The 17,059-nt window shown below is 39.8% G+C and overlaps 2 protein-coding genes across 14 annotated transcripts in view; both read left to right on the forward strand.

Annotated features, from left to right (window-relative positions):
* The window catches only part of dnmt3a (DNA methyltransferase 3 alpha), a 420,321-nt gene extending 415,165 nt beyond the window's left edge, over positions 1-5,156 (forward strand). For all 13 annotated transcript variants that reach the window (XM_033021452.1, XM_033021451.1, XM_033021454.1 and 10 more), the window contains one exon: positions 1,044-5,156. In XM_033021452.1, the coding sequence (XP_032877343.1) occupies positions 1,044-1,185 (142 nt within the window). In that variant the 3' untranslated portion in view covers positions 1,186-5,156. The remainder of the gene's footprint in view (positions 1-1,043) is intronic.
* A 5,489-nt stretch (positions 5,157-10,645) lies between these two features.
* The window catches only part of dpysl5 (dihydropyrimidinase like 5), a 64,823-nt gene continuing 58,409 nt past the window's right edge, over positions 10,646-17,059 (forward strand). Inside the window, exon 1 of the mRNA XM_033021467.1 lies at positions 10,646-11,086. Coding sequence (XP_032877358.1) covers positions 10,826-11,086 — 261 coding nt within the window. The 5' untranslated portion in view covers positions 10,646-10,825. The remainder of the gene's footprint in view (positions 11,087-17,059) is intronic.

Below are 17,059 nucleotides of genomic sequence, written 5' to 3' on the forward strand. Positions count from 1 at the left end.
CCCATTGTAACAGAGAAGCCATCATCAAACTCAATTTATTTTCAGATAACCTGCAAAGTGATCACAGAAAGAAATTAAATCTTATTCAAATCTGGTACCCTACAATACAAAGACAGAAAAGCAGTGAAGCGAGTTTGAGGATATTGAAAGCTAGTACATATAAGCTTGCATGTGAAGGCTATATTTATTTATTTGGCTGTGCAGCCATAATATTGATAGGGGAAGGAGCCAATGATGGATTATTTTAGAGCTTCAGAGATAGCATTGTGTGCAGTAAAATAAGCCACTGCTGGAATTTATCTGACAATGATTGAACGGAAAAGAATGGAACTAAACCAGGGGCAATAGACAACCGGATTTCGAGAGCAACTTTATGGCATTTGTGTCCAAAGGCTACAGAGAAGAGATGAAAGCTCCTACATCATGGTCATAATGCCATAATTGTGTGCCAGAGAGAAAAGGAAGACAAGGCACAGTTTACGGTGTAGGGTCAGTTTTTATGTAATCTCAATGACTTTATAAATTCTTCCACTTTCTCATCAGTGCAGACTTTTCAAGTTTCTGTTTACTTATGATGCACAGATGCCAGAAAAAAAACAATCATAGATTGTATTGGCTAATTGCAGCTTATAGCAGAAGTTGTTTTAGCCTGACAAGTGGTAAAACAGGAAGGAATGGCTAGATCTTTGGGCATCATGTCATGTAATAATCTGGTCATATGTGAGGAAGGAACTGAAATTTTCTCCTTTGTATTGGTTTATAAAATGTTTAGAGTTTATTATGCAGACTAGCTTGACTTCTTTATCAACTGAAGTGGACTCCAAAACTAGCTGCTTGGAGTGAAAGCAATACAATTTCAAAATCTTCTTGTTTAAATTTACCAATTTTCCAGATTTAATCTGTATGTAACAAATTAGGTTGAGTTACATGCATGTGCATGGACTGATATGGTTTTAATGGTGCTAAAGCAATAAAAGCCTCCTTGGAAGAAACACTCATTGGAATATATTTGAACAATAGAAGTTTCTTTACTTTCTCTTCAGGGTATTTGGTTTCCCAGTCCATTACACAGATGTCTCCAATATGAGCCGCCTTGCCCGACAAAGACTTCTGGGGAGATCCTGGAGTGTTCCTGTCATACGTCACCTGTTTGCACCACTGAAAGAATATTTTGCCTGTGTTTGAAAGCAAAGAAGACAAAGGAACTTATAAAAAAAATATTAATTTACTCCAAGGAAAAATGTCATCTTTTGTTAGATGTTACTTAATTTTACGTATTTTAAATGTCATCCTTTTTATCCTATTTAATTTTTATAATGTTTTTAATTTTCAGCTATTTTAATGTGTGATTTTGTAAGTTTTGTTTTTGTTGTGTTCAAGCTGTACTTGAGATGAGGCTGTTCAATCCTTTGCAGCTCTGGGAAAAAGACAATTTTGCCTTGTGTAGGTGGATAAGAGCACCAGGAAGAAGATGGATATGAACAGAGCCTGGAACATCAAGTCAGCCAGCTGAGCCTTACCTTACCAGCACCATTTCTGGTATCTATCTCAAGCAAAAAATAACAGTTATTTACATTTCAGGTGCAACCAGAAACCACGAGGAAACAATATATCAGCTGCCAGTACGCTTCATTTCCATAACACTGATAGCTTAAAAAAGGTACAACTGTGCAACAATTTCTGCAATGGTGCTTTTACAAAAGGTGATTGAAAGCATCAGCTCTGATGTTGCCTTACCGTTTACAAGAGGCAGAATTGTAATATAATCAGGACAGAGCAACATCGAGGTGGTCTTTAGTGGCTTGAGTTTGAAAATATAGTAATATTTTCATAAGCTCAAGAGGTCACTATTAAGGACTCTTTGCCATGACTGTAATTTTTCTATCATGTTTGTACAATAAGATAAAAATATATAACAGAAAATGGTGCTTTTTTCTTAAGCATGAATCCTTGGGCCAAGGCCTGGTGCTTATGTAACAGATCATTTATAAGCACCTCAAATAGCCAGCCAACATGCAGTGATGTTTTTGGTCATCCAAAACTAAATGACAGGCTGCACTTTTTTACTGAAGGACTGATGAATTTTTTACATCTGTGATTTCCTTTTATTTCTGGTTGATTTTTAAAAACATTTCCTTCGGGGTCTCTTTTATACCAGGAATACCCCTTCTTGGCTGCATATAAATCAGGTACAAGTCAATACAGTGCAGCTTGATGATGTAATTTTGCCTTTTTTTTCTTTTATTCCCATTTCCTTCCTTATCCTTTTTTTGTTAGCATATATTTTTGTTAAGTTGTTTATGCAAATCATACTTCTACTGTCAGTACTTGATCAAACACAGCCAACAGGTTTCCTTAAAGCAGTTGTTGATTCATATGGTGCTACACATTTTTTTTTTCTAAAATATTGAAAGAAATCTGCTATCTTGACTATGATTCATTAAGTTCTCGTAGTCAAGAAAAAGCACTCTTATTTTACTCTTTTAAGAAAAAAAAAAGGCATTTTAACTTTGTACTTGAAAAGAAAAAAAATCAGTTTCATGTGTTTTAGCCTAGACAGTGCCGTAGTTGGTGCTTATTTGTGGGAATCATGTATTCATATTGAAGACGATGTAGTAAATTTGCTAATCCTTTTACTGTTACATATGTATTTGCTTGATCCCCAGCAGCAGTGCATTTTCTTTCCACATTCCATGCAGCAAGCAGTATTTTTGGTTTTATTCCTTCATTTTACTCTCATTATAACTTTGATAATATTTATTGACAATAATGTGCATTTCAAAATTAAGAGAGTTCACTGAAGATTGTATTTCGGTGAATATTGTATTACTGTGTATTGCTTGTGACATAGCTGTTTATGGAAAGGTCAGTAGGTGCAGCAGATGTAGCAGTCAACCTCCATCCTGTTTTCAATGCCCAATAATGCTCCTTTCTTATGTACTTGTGCTGGAGAACACTTGAATAAATGTATTGTTTTTTTTGTGCAAAGTGTACACAGTTGTGTATCGGTTTGTTGTGTATTCTTTTGTTCCTCTAGTATATTGTTTCTTTCTACTGTAGATCCAGTTGGCTGACTGAGAGAAAAAAAACACAACTTGTCTGATCTGGTTCTCACTAATCAGTCAGTTGCTGAGTAGGTGGTTTACTGTTGAGAGCTGCTTACCTTTTCTTTTGGGGAAAAAAAATCAATAGTTTATTCAGAAACAGCCAGCTTTTTACATTGACACACTAGAAAAAAACAGTTTCTAGTACTATATGTGACTTCGATTTTTCCATTTCTCATGATGAAGGAATTCTGCTGTCCTGAAAGTTAATGTTTTTCAGATATTTGCATCTGGTCCAATGAAAGGAATCATGTGCAACACTTTGGCACGTTTACTGAGAAACCAATGGTCTGCCTAGTGTTCTGAACTGTGCACTGCTGTGTTGTGGGGAAATTAAGCTTGTAACGCTGCATTTTTTTCACCACATGGGCGGCCACATATTGCCGCCACATTGCATACCTGCTGACTTCATTGTGGACATGTTTCCCAGTACAAATGGTCCCAGGTGCGTCACATTATCCAGAGTACTGAGTTGCAAAGTGCTGACATTATCTGACAAAATACCTAGAGTACAATCAGCCTAAAATTAAATGATAAGATGTTAAAGGTAACCTGTAAAAAATCTGTTCATTGGAACAGATTTAGCCTGTAGTTGGGGAAGCACTTTTTAACTGGTAACAACTTGAAAGACTAAATAGCTTTTTGTGTTCCCTCGGTTTCCTGACATCCAGTTTTGGTGTCAGAAGGAAACATTAATACCAATAAGACCAAGAGCTTCTAATAAAATGTAAATCCAAACAATACCACAATTAGGTCAACGAGTGCAGATTAGTAACTAATTACTAATACTTGATAATTTTGAAAAATATTATGAATGGGGAACTCTCGATACTCTTATTAGCCAGCAGATGAAAATAGCAAGGAGTTCTCCCCACTTAATTATATATTTTTCTATTTATATTCTCTCCCAATTGTTACCATTTTCCCCCAAAATGACTGCTTACCTGTGTGCTGCTTTCTTCAGTTAGGATAGTGGCGAGCTCCAAGCTGTGGCCTTTTCCAAAATTCACATGGTTATTCTTCTGCCATCCTCAAATTCAGCATGCAATTTTAAACAGGCCACATAAAAAATGTCTGAAGTCATCCTAAGTTAAGAAAGCAGATTGAAGTGTTTTAAAAGCTTGTAATTTGATGTTGCGGTCTCTGCATTTTAATGTGCTCTAAACATTACAGTTTTGTTAATGTATAGAATATATCCAACATGTAGCTGGTAGAGAACCCCATTTGCTGTGGTGCTAAAGTATTTGTCAAATGACAAGTTTGAACAAAAGTTCTGTTTGCTTGTGATCGGGTCCCTCCAGCGGAATGTGGAACAAAATCATCCCTTACTCAAGATTCACTCCTGATTTGTTATCCTAAAACACCAATCCTCCACAGCTTGAAACCGTCCCATCCTCCCCACTGAAGTATGAAGCATAATGGTGCTAAAGGGTGGCAACTGTAAGGATTTAATGGGGGGAAATGTACAAATTATTTTTTTAAATGCTTTAAAAAATACTCAGTACACAAAAATCTAGCTGTGATAAATTTGGAGTCCATTCTGGAGCACATTGTATCACACCAGGGTTAATGGCAACTCCAGTGTCTCTGAGGTTCCTGAACTCCAGTGCACAGAAAAGCTATCTTAAAGGGATACTGATATCAAAAAAGTGTTTTGAGAAAGTGTTTTTTTTGTTTACAAACTCAATGCAATTACGTAACTTGCTCAAATAAAAATCATTGAACCTCCCCATCATTATATCGTGATTCAAAATGGTGCATGCCTATTCTGTCTCTCCAAACAAAAAAGATTTGCCAAACACTTTTTTGTGAAGACAGTATCTCTTTAAATATTAAAATGAGGTATTCTCTCATCTCTTTCCTTTAATATATACCCAACACCCATCATTGATATTATGAATATATAAGGTGTAACCCTGATATGTGACTGTTACTGTAAGGATGGTTAATGTAACTGCTCAGAATTTATACTGGTACATTTATTTGTGACTGTATGTCTGTTAAACCTCAATAAAATGTTATACAAAATTGCACTGCTAAGCAATAAATGTATGATTGCATTCAGTTTGTTAATTCCTTGCCCACTTTATTCACTAGACACAAATTCTATCAGTGAGAAAAGTACGAGTAGCTTACAAATCATTTACACTTTCAACAGAGTTGTAAAGAAGTATAGCCCCATTTTATAAAGACAGAATGGACCCTAAAAGATATACATGCAAATAAAATAATGAAGTTATATTAATACACGTCACTTTTCAAAAGATACGTTTTTCCATGTAATATTTATATTGTATGTACTATCACAACAAATAGAGCTAATGGTATGGTGAAAGCTGATAATTCAGTTAAAGCTGATTTAACCATTCAATACCAGACAGTTCCTGTGAGCAGAACTGCATTCAGATAACATGTAACATTTTCTTTTATCAAATCAGAATCCCTATTTTATTTTGCTCCGCTTCATTTGGTCACTTTCAAATGCTTGTATTGACAACCTAGTACTCAAATAATTTGCTTTGGAAAGCAATATGCCTATTGAAGCCTTCTCTAGGAGCACAAATAGCCTTTTTACACTCCCCCAAATATAATAATGCATCAATCCAGAATATCTAAATCTGTCTTACATGCTCTATTTAATTTAATTAGTTCTATTTACTTTACAGCCTCCGTCATTTGAAAATCAAAATTGTTGCTGAAGACATTGCATTGTGCTTGTGAAATTGCAATAGTTTGGTAGAATAGTGGAGATGGAACACATTTATCCACAAACTATCAAATTTGATTCCAAAAGAACCAAAAGTGACATTTTTCCCAACACAACAATAATTTGAGAGTAATGGTAGAGGCAAATTTGATTGTTGAATTCAGAAGGGAGCTTTATACGTATCCAAAATGAAAGAATTTATGGGACAATGGGGAGAAGAAAATTTAGAAGTTGTATTAAGAATATTTGTTAGACTCTTTCTTGCCGAAGATGATGGTGTCTCGTAGATGAGTAGTGCAAATGTTACTTGCCACTTTTAAACCCATACCTGAAATTTGTCTGAACTTGCCTAGATTCATTTTCAGGAATTTGCAATGGGAATTTAACATCCATATTTCTGACAAAGGTGGTGGGTCCAGGGCACTGCTGAGCAATATCTGCAGTAACCACAGAAACATTGTTGACTCTCTTTTGGGTCTACGTAAAGAAATCCAGCTTGTGCAGCACCCTGCCTCTCAATTCCATTCCTTTTCTGATACTTATTCAGCTCCCTCTTGAATGCAACAATTTAATGTGCCTCCTACCACTGAGAATGTATTACAGGCCAAACTATTCATTGGGTAAAACATTTTTTTCATGGCATCTGCATTCCCTGTTCATAGATTTTGACCTCTCCACCAATGGGAACAGTTTATCTGTATTGACAGGATCTCTACCCTTCCTGATTTTAACAACATCTATCAGAATGTATCACAAAATTCTCTGTTCCATGCAGGATAACCAATCTTTTCATATCTATTCACAAAGTTAAAGCTATCATCCCTAAAATCACATTGTTAAATTTATTCTGCATCCTCATAAAGAGTGTCTGTCACCCAGAACTGGTCACAATACGACAATGCCGCCTAACCAGTGTTTTATAAAATTTCATTAAGACTTCATCTTTTAATATCTGACATATGATGAAAGAATTGGTAGACTGGGCTTGTATTCACTAGAATTTAGGATGAGAGGGGATCTTATAGAAACATTTAAAATTCTTAAAGGATTGGACAGGTTAGATGCAGGAAAAATGTTCCCGATGAGTCCAGAACCAGGGGTCACAGTTTAAGAATAAGGAGTAAGCCATTTAGGACTGAGATGAGGAAAAACATTTTCACCCAGGGAGTTGTAAATTTATGGAATTCTCTGTCACGGAAGGCAGTGGAGGCCAATTCACTGGATGTTTTCAAGAGAGAGTTAGATTTAGCTGTTAGGGCTAAAGGAATTAAGGGATACTAGACCAAGTGCAGACCCGTTGGGTCTGGGGGCGGCCTGACGTCATCGCGCAACGCCACGCGCTAGGCATACGCCGTCAAGACGCTGCGTACGACGTCAAGAAGCTGCGTAGGATGTAAAGACGCTGCGTACTACGTCAAGACGCTGCGTACGACGTCAAGACGCTGCGTACGCCCATCGAGACGCTGCGTACGCCCTCAATGTGCCTGCGGGCTGACAAGCCGTTGACGCGCGGGATTTTCGGACAGTGCAAGCCAGCAAGGACGGCGAAAAGCAGCGGGGGGAGCAGGCGATCTTTGGCTTCAACCAGCGTGACAGAGCGGGGGGGGGGGGGGGGGATATGGGAAAAATGTCGGCGTTTTTGCGTGTGGTTTTGGCGGAGTAACGAATCAAAGGCCAAATATATGACACACCCACGCACACACACAGTTTTAATAGTATATAGATAGATAGACGGGGGAAATGCAGGAACGGGGTACTGATTTTAGATGATCAGGCATGATCATATTGAATGGCAGTGCTGGCTCGAAGGGCCAAATGGCTTACTACTGCACCTATTTTTCAATGTTTCCTTTCATAAAGTCCAGGATCCCACATACTGTCATAACGAATCTCTCAACTTTACCAATTTTCAAGAAACCATGTGCATGCTTGGGACTAATATAGGCCCTACCAATATACAGTGGGAATTAGAGGAGCAAATGTGCAGGGACCTGTAAGAATAATGGGGTAGTATTAGTGGGAGTTTTTTAATTTCTATATAATTGACTGGGGCATCCATAATGGTACGGGCTTGGATGAGGTAGAATGTGTTAAATGTGCCCAAGAAACTTCCTTAATCAAGATACAGTGGGCCCTTGGGGAACTCTTGGGGAACTAAGTAAAACAAATGGCTGAAATGTCAGTGGGGAAGCACTTTAGGGCCAGTGACCATAATTCTATTAGTCTTAACATAGTTACGGAGAAGGGTAGGACTAGCCCGCAAGTTAAGTTCCTAAATTGGGGCAAAGCGAATTTTGGAGGCATTTGGCAAGAACTTTCAAAGATCAATTAGTAGGGTCTGCAGGTTTATTGTCCAGCAAGTGGGAGGCTTTTAAGGTCTGATATCTAATGTTCAGGGCAGTATGTTCCTGTTGGGGGAAATCTACAGCTGGCAAGTTTATGAATCTATGGTTGACAAGAGATATTGGTCAAGCAAAAAGAGGGATACACCAGATTTAGATGGTCAGGATTAAGCAAATCCTTCCAAGAATAAGAAGTGTAAGAGTACACTTATGAGGAAAACTGGGAGGGCAAAACGAGAGCATGAGATGGATCCGACAGGCAAGGTAATGGAAAATCCAAGAGTTTTCACAGGTATATTGAGTAAAAGGGTGATTTGGATGAGATCAGCATGGTACAGGAGACAGGTGAGATTTTTAATGAATATATCTCATCAGGTTTTGCTGTGAGGTGTGTAGTCTTCTATCATACCCAAATTACTAAAGTGGAGATATCGGCAGTTTAAGTACATTGAGGTGAATAATTCCCCAGCGCCTGACCAAGTGTATTCTCGGATCTTAAGGAAAGCAGGGAAGGTTTTGTGATACCAAAGGAGAGATATTTGCATCACCGTTCACCACAGTTGAAGTTTCAAAAAACTGGAGAATGTCACAAGGAGTGGCCAGGTAAGGACAGCCCAGTGAGTTTGACATCAAGTTACTGGAATGGATTCTAATGGACAGGGTCTGCAGCATTTGGATAGACATGGACCGATTAGGGATAGTCAACTTGGATTTGAGTGTGGAATATGATGTCTCACAAACGTGATAGAGTTTTATGAGTTAACCATGGGGATTGGTTAGGACAGAGCAATGGATGTTGCCTACATGGACGTTAGCAAGTCCTTTGACAATGTCCCACATGGTAGGCTCGTCTGGAAGGTTATATCCCATGGGATCCAGGGAGAGCTAGCTAATTGTTTCAAAATTGGCTTGATGGTAGGAAGCAGAGGGTGATGATGGAAAGTTGTTTTTCAGTCTGCAGGCCTGTGACTCGTGTGCTTCAGAGATTGGTTTTGGAACCATTGCTGTTTATTGTTTATTTGAACAATTTGGATGTGTCATAGTGTCTTACGGCATGGAAACAGGCCATTCAGCACAACTTGCCCACACCAGCCAACATGCCCCATCTACACTAGTCCCACCTACCTGCAGGGGTGGAAGATTGCAACCTTCACATGGTCTGCCCTGTTTCGACGAATGCAATCAACCCGGTGTGCACAATCAAATAAAATCAAATAGAACAAGTTGTCCTACAACTTTAGGCTGTGCACGCCATATGCAAGAAGAAGAAGAAGAAGAAGAAGAAGAAGAAGAAGACCTACTGCAGGAAACTGCAGATGCTGGTTTAAATCAAAGGTAAACACAAAATGCTGGAGTAATTCAGCGGGCCAGGCAGCATCTCTGGAAAGAGCGATTGGGTGATGTTTCGGGCCAAGACCCTTCAGACTTCAGACTCTCATGTAGACTGGAAGGTGAAGAAGGCACACTGGCTTTCATCAGTCAGGGCAGGATTTTATATATTGTGCTACAGTTGTACAGTATGTTGGTGAGGTTACACGTAGGGTACCATGCCCAGTTAGCTACAAGTGGAAAATGTCATTAGGCTGGAAAAACAGCAAATAAGATCAATCAGAATGTTGCTGGGACTCAAGGGCCTGAGTTATAAGGACAGTTGGTGCAGGCTGGGACTGTCTTCCCTGAAGCATGGGAGATTGAGGGCTAATCTTATAGAGGTCCATAAAATCATGAGAGGCATAGATAAGGTGAACACACACAGTCTTTTCCCCAAAGAGGAAACAAAATCTGGGCAGAGGTTAAAGTAATAGGGAAAAGTTTTTAAAGGGTCCTGAGGGGTAACTATTTTACATAAAAGGTAATGTGTACATAATATGAGCTGCCAGAGGAAGTGATTAAGGCAGGTATAATAACACTTCAAATACATTTGGACGGGTACGTGGGTAGGAAAGGGTTAGAAGAATATGGTTCTAATGTAGACAAATGGGATCAGCTTAGAGGGACATCTTGGTCAGCATGGATGAATTGGGCCAACTCAGAAACGTAGACAAATGAAAAACATTTTCAGACAGAAGATTCATGCCTTGCTTATCGTTGGGTATCAATTTAAAGGTGTGTTAAATATAAATGAATATTTTCAACGTTTTCCGGTTGACTATATGAAATTATTTCGTAAACGCTTGTTAATTGATTTGTGCAAATATTTCAAACGACACAAAAAATGTACCCGCCAGCGTTATTGCAACAAATATGGACAAAACCCAAACAATGATCGCCGGCACGGTCCCTCTGAACTTGATATTCAGGTTCCAGGACCACACCAGTTTGTTCGAGGTGTTGTGGGATATGTAGTTCACATGCGGGGCCTTGCGCGTTTTCTCAGCTTGACGGCTTTGAGCGGTCGGACTACAACTCCCAGTGTTCACTGCGCGTCGCTGTCCAGTCCCTCGATGCAGATTGGCTCATTCGCGACAATCGCGGGTCTGGTTGGGCGGTTGGGCTGCGTGCACGCACTTGGCAGACGGCGTCGAGGCGACAGGACGGGACGGGACAGGACAGGCGCTTGGGCTGTGGTCGCTTTGCCCTCGCACAATAAGATCATTCCGTGGAGCAGGAGGAGGCAGGAGAACGGAGGGAGCCTGTGCGGCCGCTGAGAGCCTGTCTAGCGACAACAAACAATGCATGCCAGTGCCAGCGCCCTGCGGACCCTCATCAAAGGGGGCCGGGTGGTGAACGACGACTGCACCCAGGAGGCAGATGTCTACATCGAGAATGGCGTCATCCAGCTGGTGGGCCGCGAACTCATGATCCCCGGCGGGGCCAAGGTCATCGACGCCACCGGCAAGCTGGTGATGCCGGGGGGCATCGACACCAGCACCCATTTCCAGGAGACCTTCATGAACGTGACGTCCGTAGACGATTACTACCTCGGCACCAAGGTAATGAGGTTGCCGGGCATTGTTTCCACACACGCCACACCCCACGCACCACCCACCTACCTCTCACGTATCGCAGGCCATGCAGCCAACCCCCCCACACATCGACATCCCACCCCCCACACATCGACATCCCACCCCCCACACATCGACATCCCACCCCCCACACATCAGCGTCCGGCCATCCCACACGTTCCACTCGCACACCTACTGTCTGCATCCCATCCTATTCTTGTGTGTAGTCTTTGTCTCTGTCACTCCTCTCTCTCGCTCACACATTATACCAGTCACATGACCTGTGATGGCTGGAAAGCTTTCATATAATGTGTAGGAAGGAACTGCAGATGTTGGTTTAAAAACCAGTCTGAAGAAGGGTCTCGAACCGAAACGTCGCCCATTCATTCTCTCCAGAGATGCTCCCTGTCCCGCTGAGTTCAGCTTTTTGTGTCTACTTTCATATGATTGTACTTCTGGGTGGAGCAGGCTGCAGTGTGTTTGACAGTTTGGGAGGAGAAACGTGGGTGGTTTGGGTTGGGGATAGGTGGAGCTGATCAGCTGAGAAGAAAAAAAGTCACGTTACTATATCTAGTTAACTATTGTGGCATGGCATGATTTTAGTTGTCATGGGGTGGTATTGAAATCTGAAGAGGTTTACAAGTAAATTTATACAGGTTATCTGTGGGCCATTGAATTAAGCATAATTTGTAATGCGGTCCAGATCCGAAACGTCACCTGGCCATGTTCTCTAAAGGTGTTGCCTGACCTGCTGTTGCTCCCAACACTGTCTTGAGAAAATGGTTGTGAGGCATCAACCGAAATTGCTGCAGTCCTTTTTGTACTGTAAAGTGGAGAGTTCCACGATTTAAATCCAGTGACAACGAAGAGCTGGTAATTTATTTCCCAATCAGGTGGCGTGTGACTTGAAGAAGAACCTGCAGGTGGTGGTGTTCTCATGTGCCTGCAGCTCATTTATTCTTGGTGGTAGAAGTTATTGTTATTGGGCGATATTGTTGGCATAGCCTGGATGAGTAATCTCAATGCACTTTAGATTTTACACACTGCATCCACTGGTTTGGAGGAAGTGAATGTTTATTGAGCTAGGAAGTGTGCCAGTCAAGTGGTTTACTTAGTCCTGGATGGACAACATGAACACAAGGTGATTGAGAATCTACTGATTGGACGATGTTTCACTAGATTAGATTTGCCCTGTTTTCCTGAGCAGGGCATGCCTGGATTATTTTTCCACTTTGTCTGATTGATGTCAGTGTTGTAACTGTACTGGAATAGTTTGACTGGAAGTGCAGTTAGTTGGAAAGCAGCATTATCATTGACATGTTGTTTGGTCCCAAAGTCTTTGCTGCATCCAAGGCTCTCAGTCGTTCCTTGAAAGCACATGATGTGAATCAGATTAACTGGAGACTGTCTTCATTGATGATCACAACCAAAACGGATCACCTATTCTGGCTGAATGTGGTTTCTTCTGGGGTGATCGAGTTCCATCGCTGAAATTTCACAGTTTTAAGCTGGCATTAGTGAATGAGGATGTGCGAGTGGATTGCCTCTTTACAGGTGGAAATTACATGGGGGAAATGGGAAATTGTGTGGTGGTGCTCTTTTTTGTATCACAAGATGCTATTTTTAATTTGTTTATTGCCAAACCATTTCCCCCTCACCTTTTCCAAAGCAACTGCATTCCCCCAAAATCATGACTGTTAAAATGACAATTAAGTGGGTACTGATACTTTGCTCATAACTATTCAGAATTGGATTCCAAGTTCAACCCTGTGGTGTTAAAAACAAGTTGCATTGAAATATTGGACAAAACTCACAACATCATCAAGGATTTTTTTTAAAGGGACAGCAGCAGATATACCACCCCAAACATTGTCTCACCATTTTCCCCTTAACAATAACAAAGAAAGGAATGTGTGGTTTTTGATGGGAAGCCAATAGTCTTGTATATTTGTTAATGACAGGATATGTTGTGTAGTTGTATATTGCTTTTTGATTTGAATATTAATGTTGTTGAAAACTTAAACTATTTTGCCACAAGATTTACAAGTGCTTATTTATAATTAGGCTAAAAGGAACCAGTGAAGAGGAGATTCAAAGCCGAAAATCATTTGTACATGGTGATAACTTGCAGATTCTTGAAAAATTTATAGTATTAAAATGATCTCTTAAAGGGATTGGGCAAAATTTGACATTTATTACAATGCTTCACCCAAAAGAATAGGCTGAAATTATTTATTGTTGAACAATCTATTTGATCAGCCATCACAATATTGTTTTATATTGATTTGCCTACACCCCCTACTCACCAGATCCCCCTTCATTTAGGTCCCAACATTTGGAATTCGCTGTTTGAAGAATTTATTAATCTGCACAGCAATTGTGTGTTTAGGGAGTGGTCTTTGGGCAATGTTTAATAAATTGGATAATTTCTATTTAAACGTTTAAGTTTTGTCAAATAACTCTTTGGACAATCAGGAATGTGCTGTGTCAGCCTGCTCAAAATACGACCAAATTATTGTAAATTTGAGATTCGCTGATTTGGTATTGCAAAACAATTAGGAACCAGTTGTATGTAATAAGAAACATTTATTTCTCTGTCATCAACATGGTTTGGTGCTAGTTATGTTGCAGGAATGTCTGGCATGTTCATTGTTTTTATTAGTAGCGGATGGTCGTGGGCAGAAACTGGAGGAGGTGTCATTATTGAAATACCATCAAAATGAAATACGATCAAAATGTAATAGTATCTGGTGTGTTCGGAAGAATGCCTTGCTTCTAAAGAAGCTGCCAGGGATTGGTTGATCTGAGGAGTAGAAATCGGGCAGCTGTTCTGTTTTTGTCATATTGTCACAGCTGAGTAGCTCGGTCAGAATCTGTTTGCCAAGCAGACCATGAATGTCCCCAGCCAAACTGCATTTGCATTATAAAGTAACTAGGATTGGGATTACATTTACAGCACATCTCTCATTTAAGTGTCAATTTTGATATAGGTCAATGTTGACATAAGAACAATAGATTTGTTCATGAAAATATCTTTAATATATCAGCCATTTATTCCTAATGTATTAATCTTAATCTTTTTATTGAATTATGATATCTAAAGTTAAATGAGACTGAAATGTTTTGTGAATATCATGATGATTTATGATGTAAATTTGATCTTCATTATCTCTTTTTCACACTTTACTGCACTTTAGATTTCAATGCACAATTTGTGAGCAAGTAAAATTCTCCGAAGATAGACACAAAAAACTGGAGTAACTCGCGGGACAGGCAGCATCTCTGGAGAGAAGGAATGGGTGATGAAGGAATTCTGAAGAAGGGCCCTGACCTGAAATGTCACCCATTCCTTCTCTCCAGAGATGCTGCCTGTCCTTCGGTTTAAACCAGCATTTGCAGTTCCTTCTTACATAAGTAAAATTCTCCCTTTGGCTATTGGTGTACTCAGGGAATATTTTTCAATCAAACATGTTTCAATTATTGAATATTAATTGTTACAACTTTGTTAATGTAGGAGTGTTACAGCCCTTAACAAGAAGGCAGCATTTGAATGTGCATCAAATACTCTGGGTAAAACTAAATTCAAGCCAAATGTAGGGGAATACTTGGTTAGTTGGATTCATCGCTCACACAAAAGAAGGTTAAGGATGATGAGATGTCAGTTATATAAGTGACTGGTCAATGTTGGATGTGTTCCTTGGTTTCAAAGACTAGCCATCTTCAGATGCTTTATCATTGAATGCTGGAGTAACAGCAGGTCAGGGAGCATCCCTGGAGAATATGGATAGGTGGCATTTGAGGTTGGGACCTTCAGACTGATTGCAGGGTTGGGGGGGAGGGGGAAGAAAGTTAGAAGAGTGGGGGTGGGGTGGCAAAACAAATCATGGCAGGTTGTAGCTGAACACAGGTGGGGGTGGGGGTGGGGGGGGGTTGATAGTCAGATGGTTGGACAAAGGCCAGATACACAAGGTGTGAGAAAAAATGATTAGCAATTTGCGGATCATGAAGCTAGAGGAATGGAGGAATTTTGTTGAAGGCGTGGATCTGGCGTTGGATAAAGTGTAGTTGGGGCCCATTACTGGTCTGGGTGAGCGAGGCCCTGAGCTGTGGGAGAGTCAGAGTGAGGGCCTGTTGCAAATTGTTTAGGTGATCGGGGAGAGGAGAGATGGGTGCAAGATAGCTGCTTTATTATTGATCTTGCCTTAAACACGTCAAAAGTGGGGATTTGTGCTTACAACTGGGTAGTATTCAAAGGTAGCATTTTTTCAGACAATAAAGCAGTCACTGCCTGTCTGCATGCAATGGACATTAGACAGCATTCACTTGTTTTTATAAATGGCAAGCAATATTATTTTGGTCAGACAGATCAACTCCAACAAGTGAGTGTCTGTCACCTTTTAAACAGTGGCATTGCCAAGTCAAGATTGGAAGGGTTGTGGTGGTTCAGAGGAGGAGGTGGAAGATCGGCATTGACTATAATTTCAACTACACCTCAATCTCAAGCTTTTGTGTGAGGGATGATTCCGACTAACCAAGATTTCTCCTACATTTGCCTAGGGGCAATTCATAGAGGCAATTTAGTCGATTTTGACAGCACCCCAAATCTGTGATCTCTTTCACAAGGATGTGCTAACCTCTAAGATGTACACCATTCCTGTCTTGGAATTTATATTGAAGATTAAGTTTGATTGCTAATCAATAATATGAGGAAGGATTTCAGTACAGTGACTGATGGTTCAAAAATACCTCGTCTCAAGAAAAGTGATGGAAAAAAAGTGCTGTCTTGCAAGCAATGTCCACATCAAATATTAAAGATGACATGTTAAGATCAATTAAGCTGTAAATTGCATTTCACAACGGTACATTAGGTTAAGAGCATTCTCTCCAATTGATCTGTGCATGTGTTTGATTTCACAAAAGCCTCCTCGTCTCATCATCACATCCTCTAGAAAGGTCCTTGCATTTATTTCCATTTATTTCATCCTATTTAGCGTAAAAGGCATCTGTGCTATTTCTCCCAGCTGTTCAATTAGTAATGTTCAAAATTCTAAGTGCAGTGATCTAAGTAACTAATATCCATTAGCTTGATAATGCATAGGGAAAAAATTTAGACATAAATATCCACAATTTCCAAGATCACTAGATAAGAAAGAATTGGCTGCATAAGCATAATCTAAATTCACTTTTCCATGTCTAGTGACGAATGTTCAATTCACAACTACCACTATTGCCCTACTTGGGTACAGTTAAAGTATAAAGGGATTGTTTTTTGATAGAAAATGGCACATGGTGCCTCTACAGTAAGGCCATTGGGTGTTATGAGGATCGTTTTCGTGAGATGAACTAGTGGCTGGGCTTTTGTAAACTAGTCCAAACAACACTGAAAACTAGTATTGGTATACATGTGAGCAGAATTCCATCGCATAGTTTATTACAATATGTTACGTTTAAATGAACGCAAATTTGTTTAAGTGTACTTTTCTACAGTTCATAAACTTTGGGCCAATGCAGATAGTCACAAAATCACTAAAGTGCTAGTTTAAGAAAAATCCACGAAGCTCATGGACAAAATGGAACATTGCCATCCATGCATGCCTGCATGCATGAGATGAATAATGGATTTGAAATTATAAGCTATATTTGTATATTGACTATAATGTGCTAGATCTGAATCATTATATATCATCTAACAACACTTTTGTGATAGTCAAGTCACTCTGAAGTTGCATTTTTCTAAACATGTCAATGTTTTAACCTTTTAAGTGCAAATTAAGCAGTCTAAAAAAAACACTGCATTAGAGATATGGCATATTGTTGCTGTACAGTTGTGAATCAGAAATTGCAACGAAAGAAGATTCTGCAACATTGGGCCATTTTACATAGAACATCAAGCATAGAATAGTAGCACAGGAATGGGCCCTTCAGCCCACTATGTTTGTGCCAAACTTGATGCCTAGCTGA

This window comes from Amblyraja radiata, chromosome 5 (genome assembly GCF_010909765.2).
Source record: "Amblyraja radiata isolate CabotCenter1 chromosome 5, sAmbRad1.1.pri, whole genome shotgun sequence".
Taxonomy (NCBI): Eukaryota; Metazoa; Chordata; class Chondrichthyes; order Rajiformes; family Rajidae; genus Amblyraja; species Amblyraja radiata.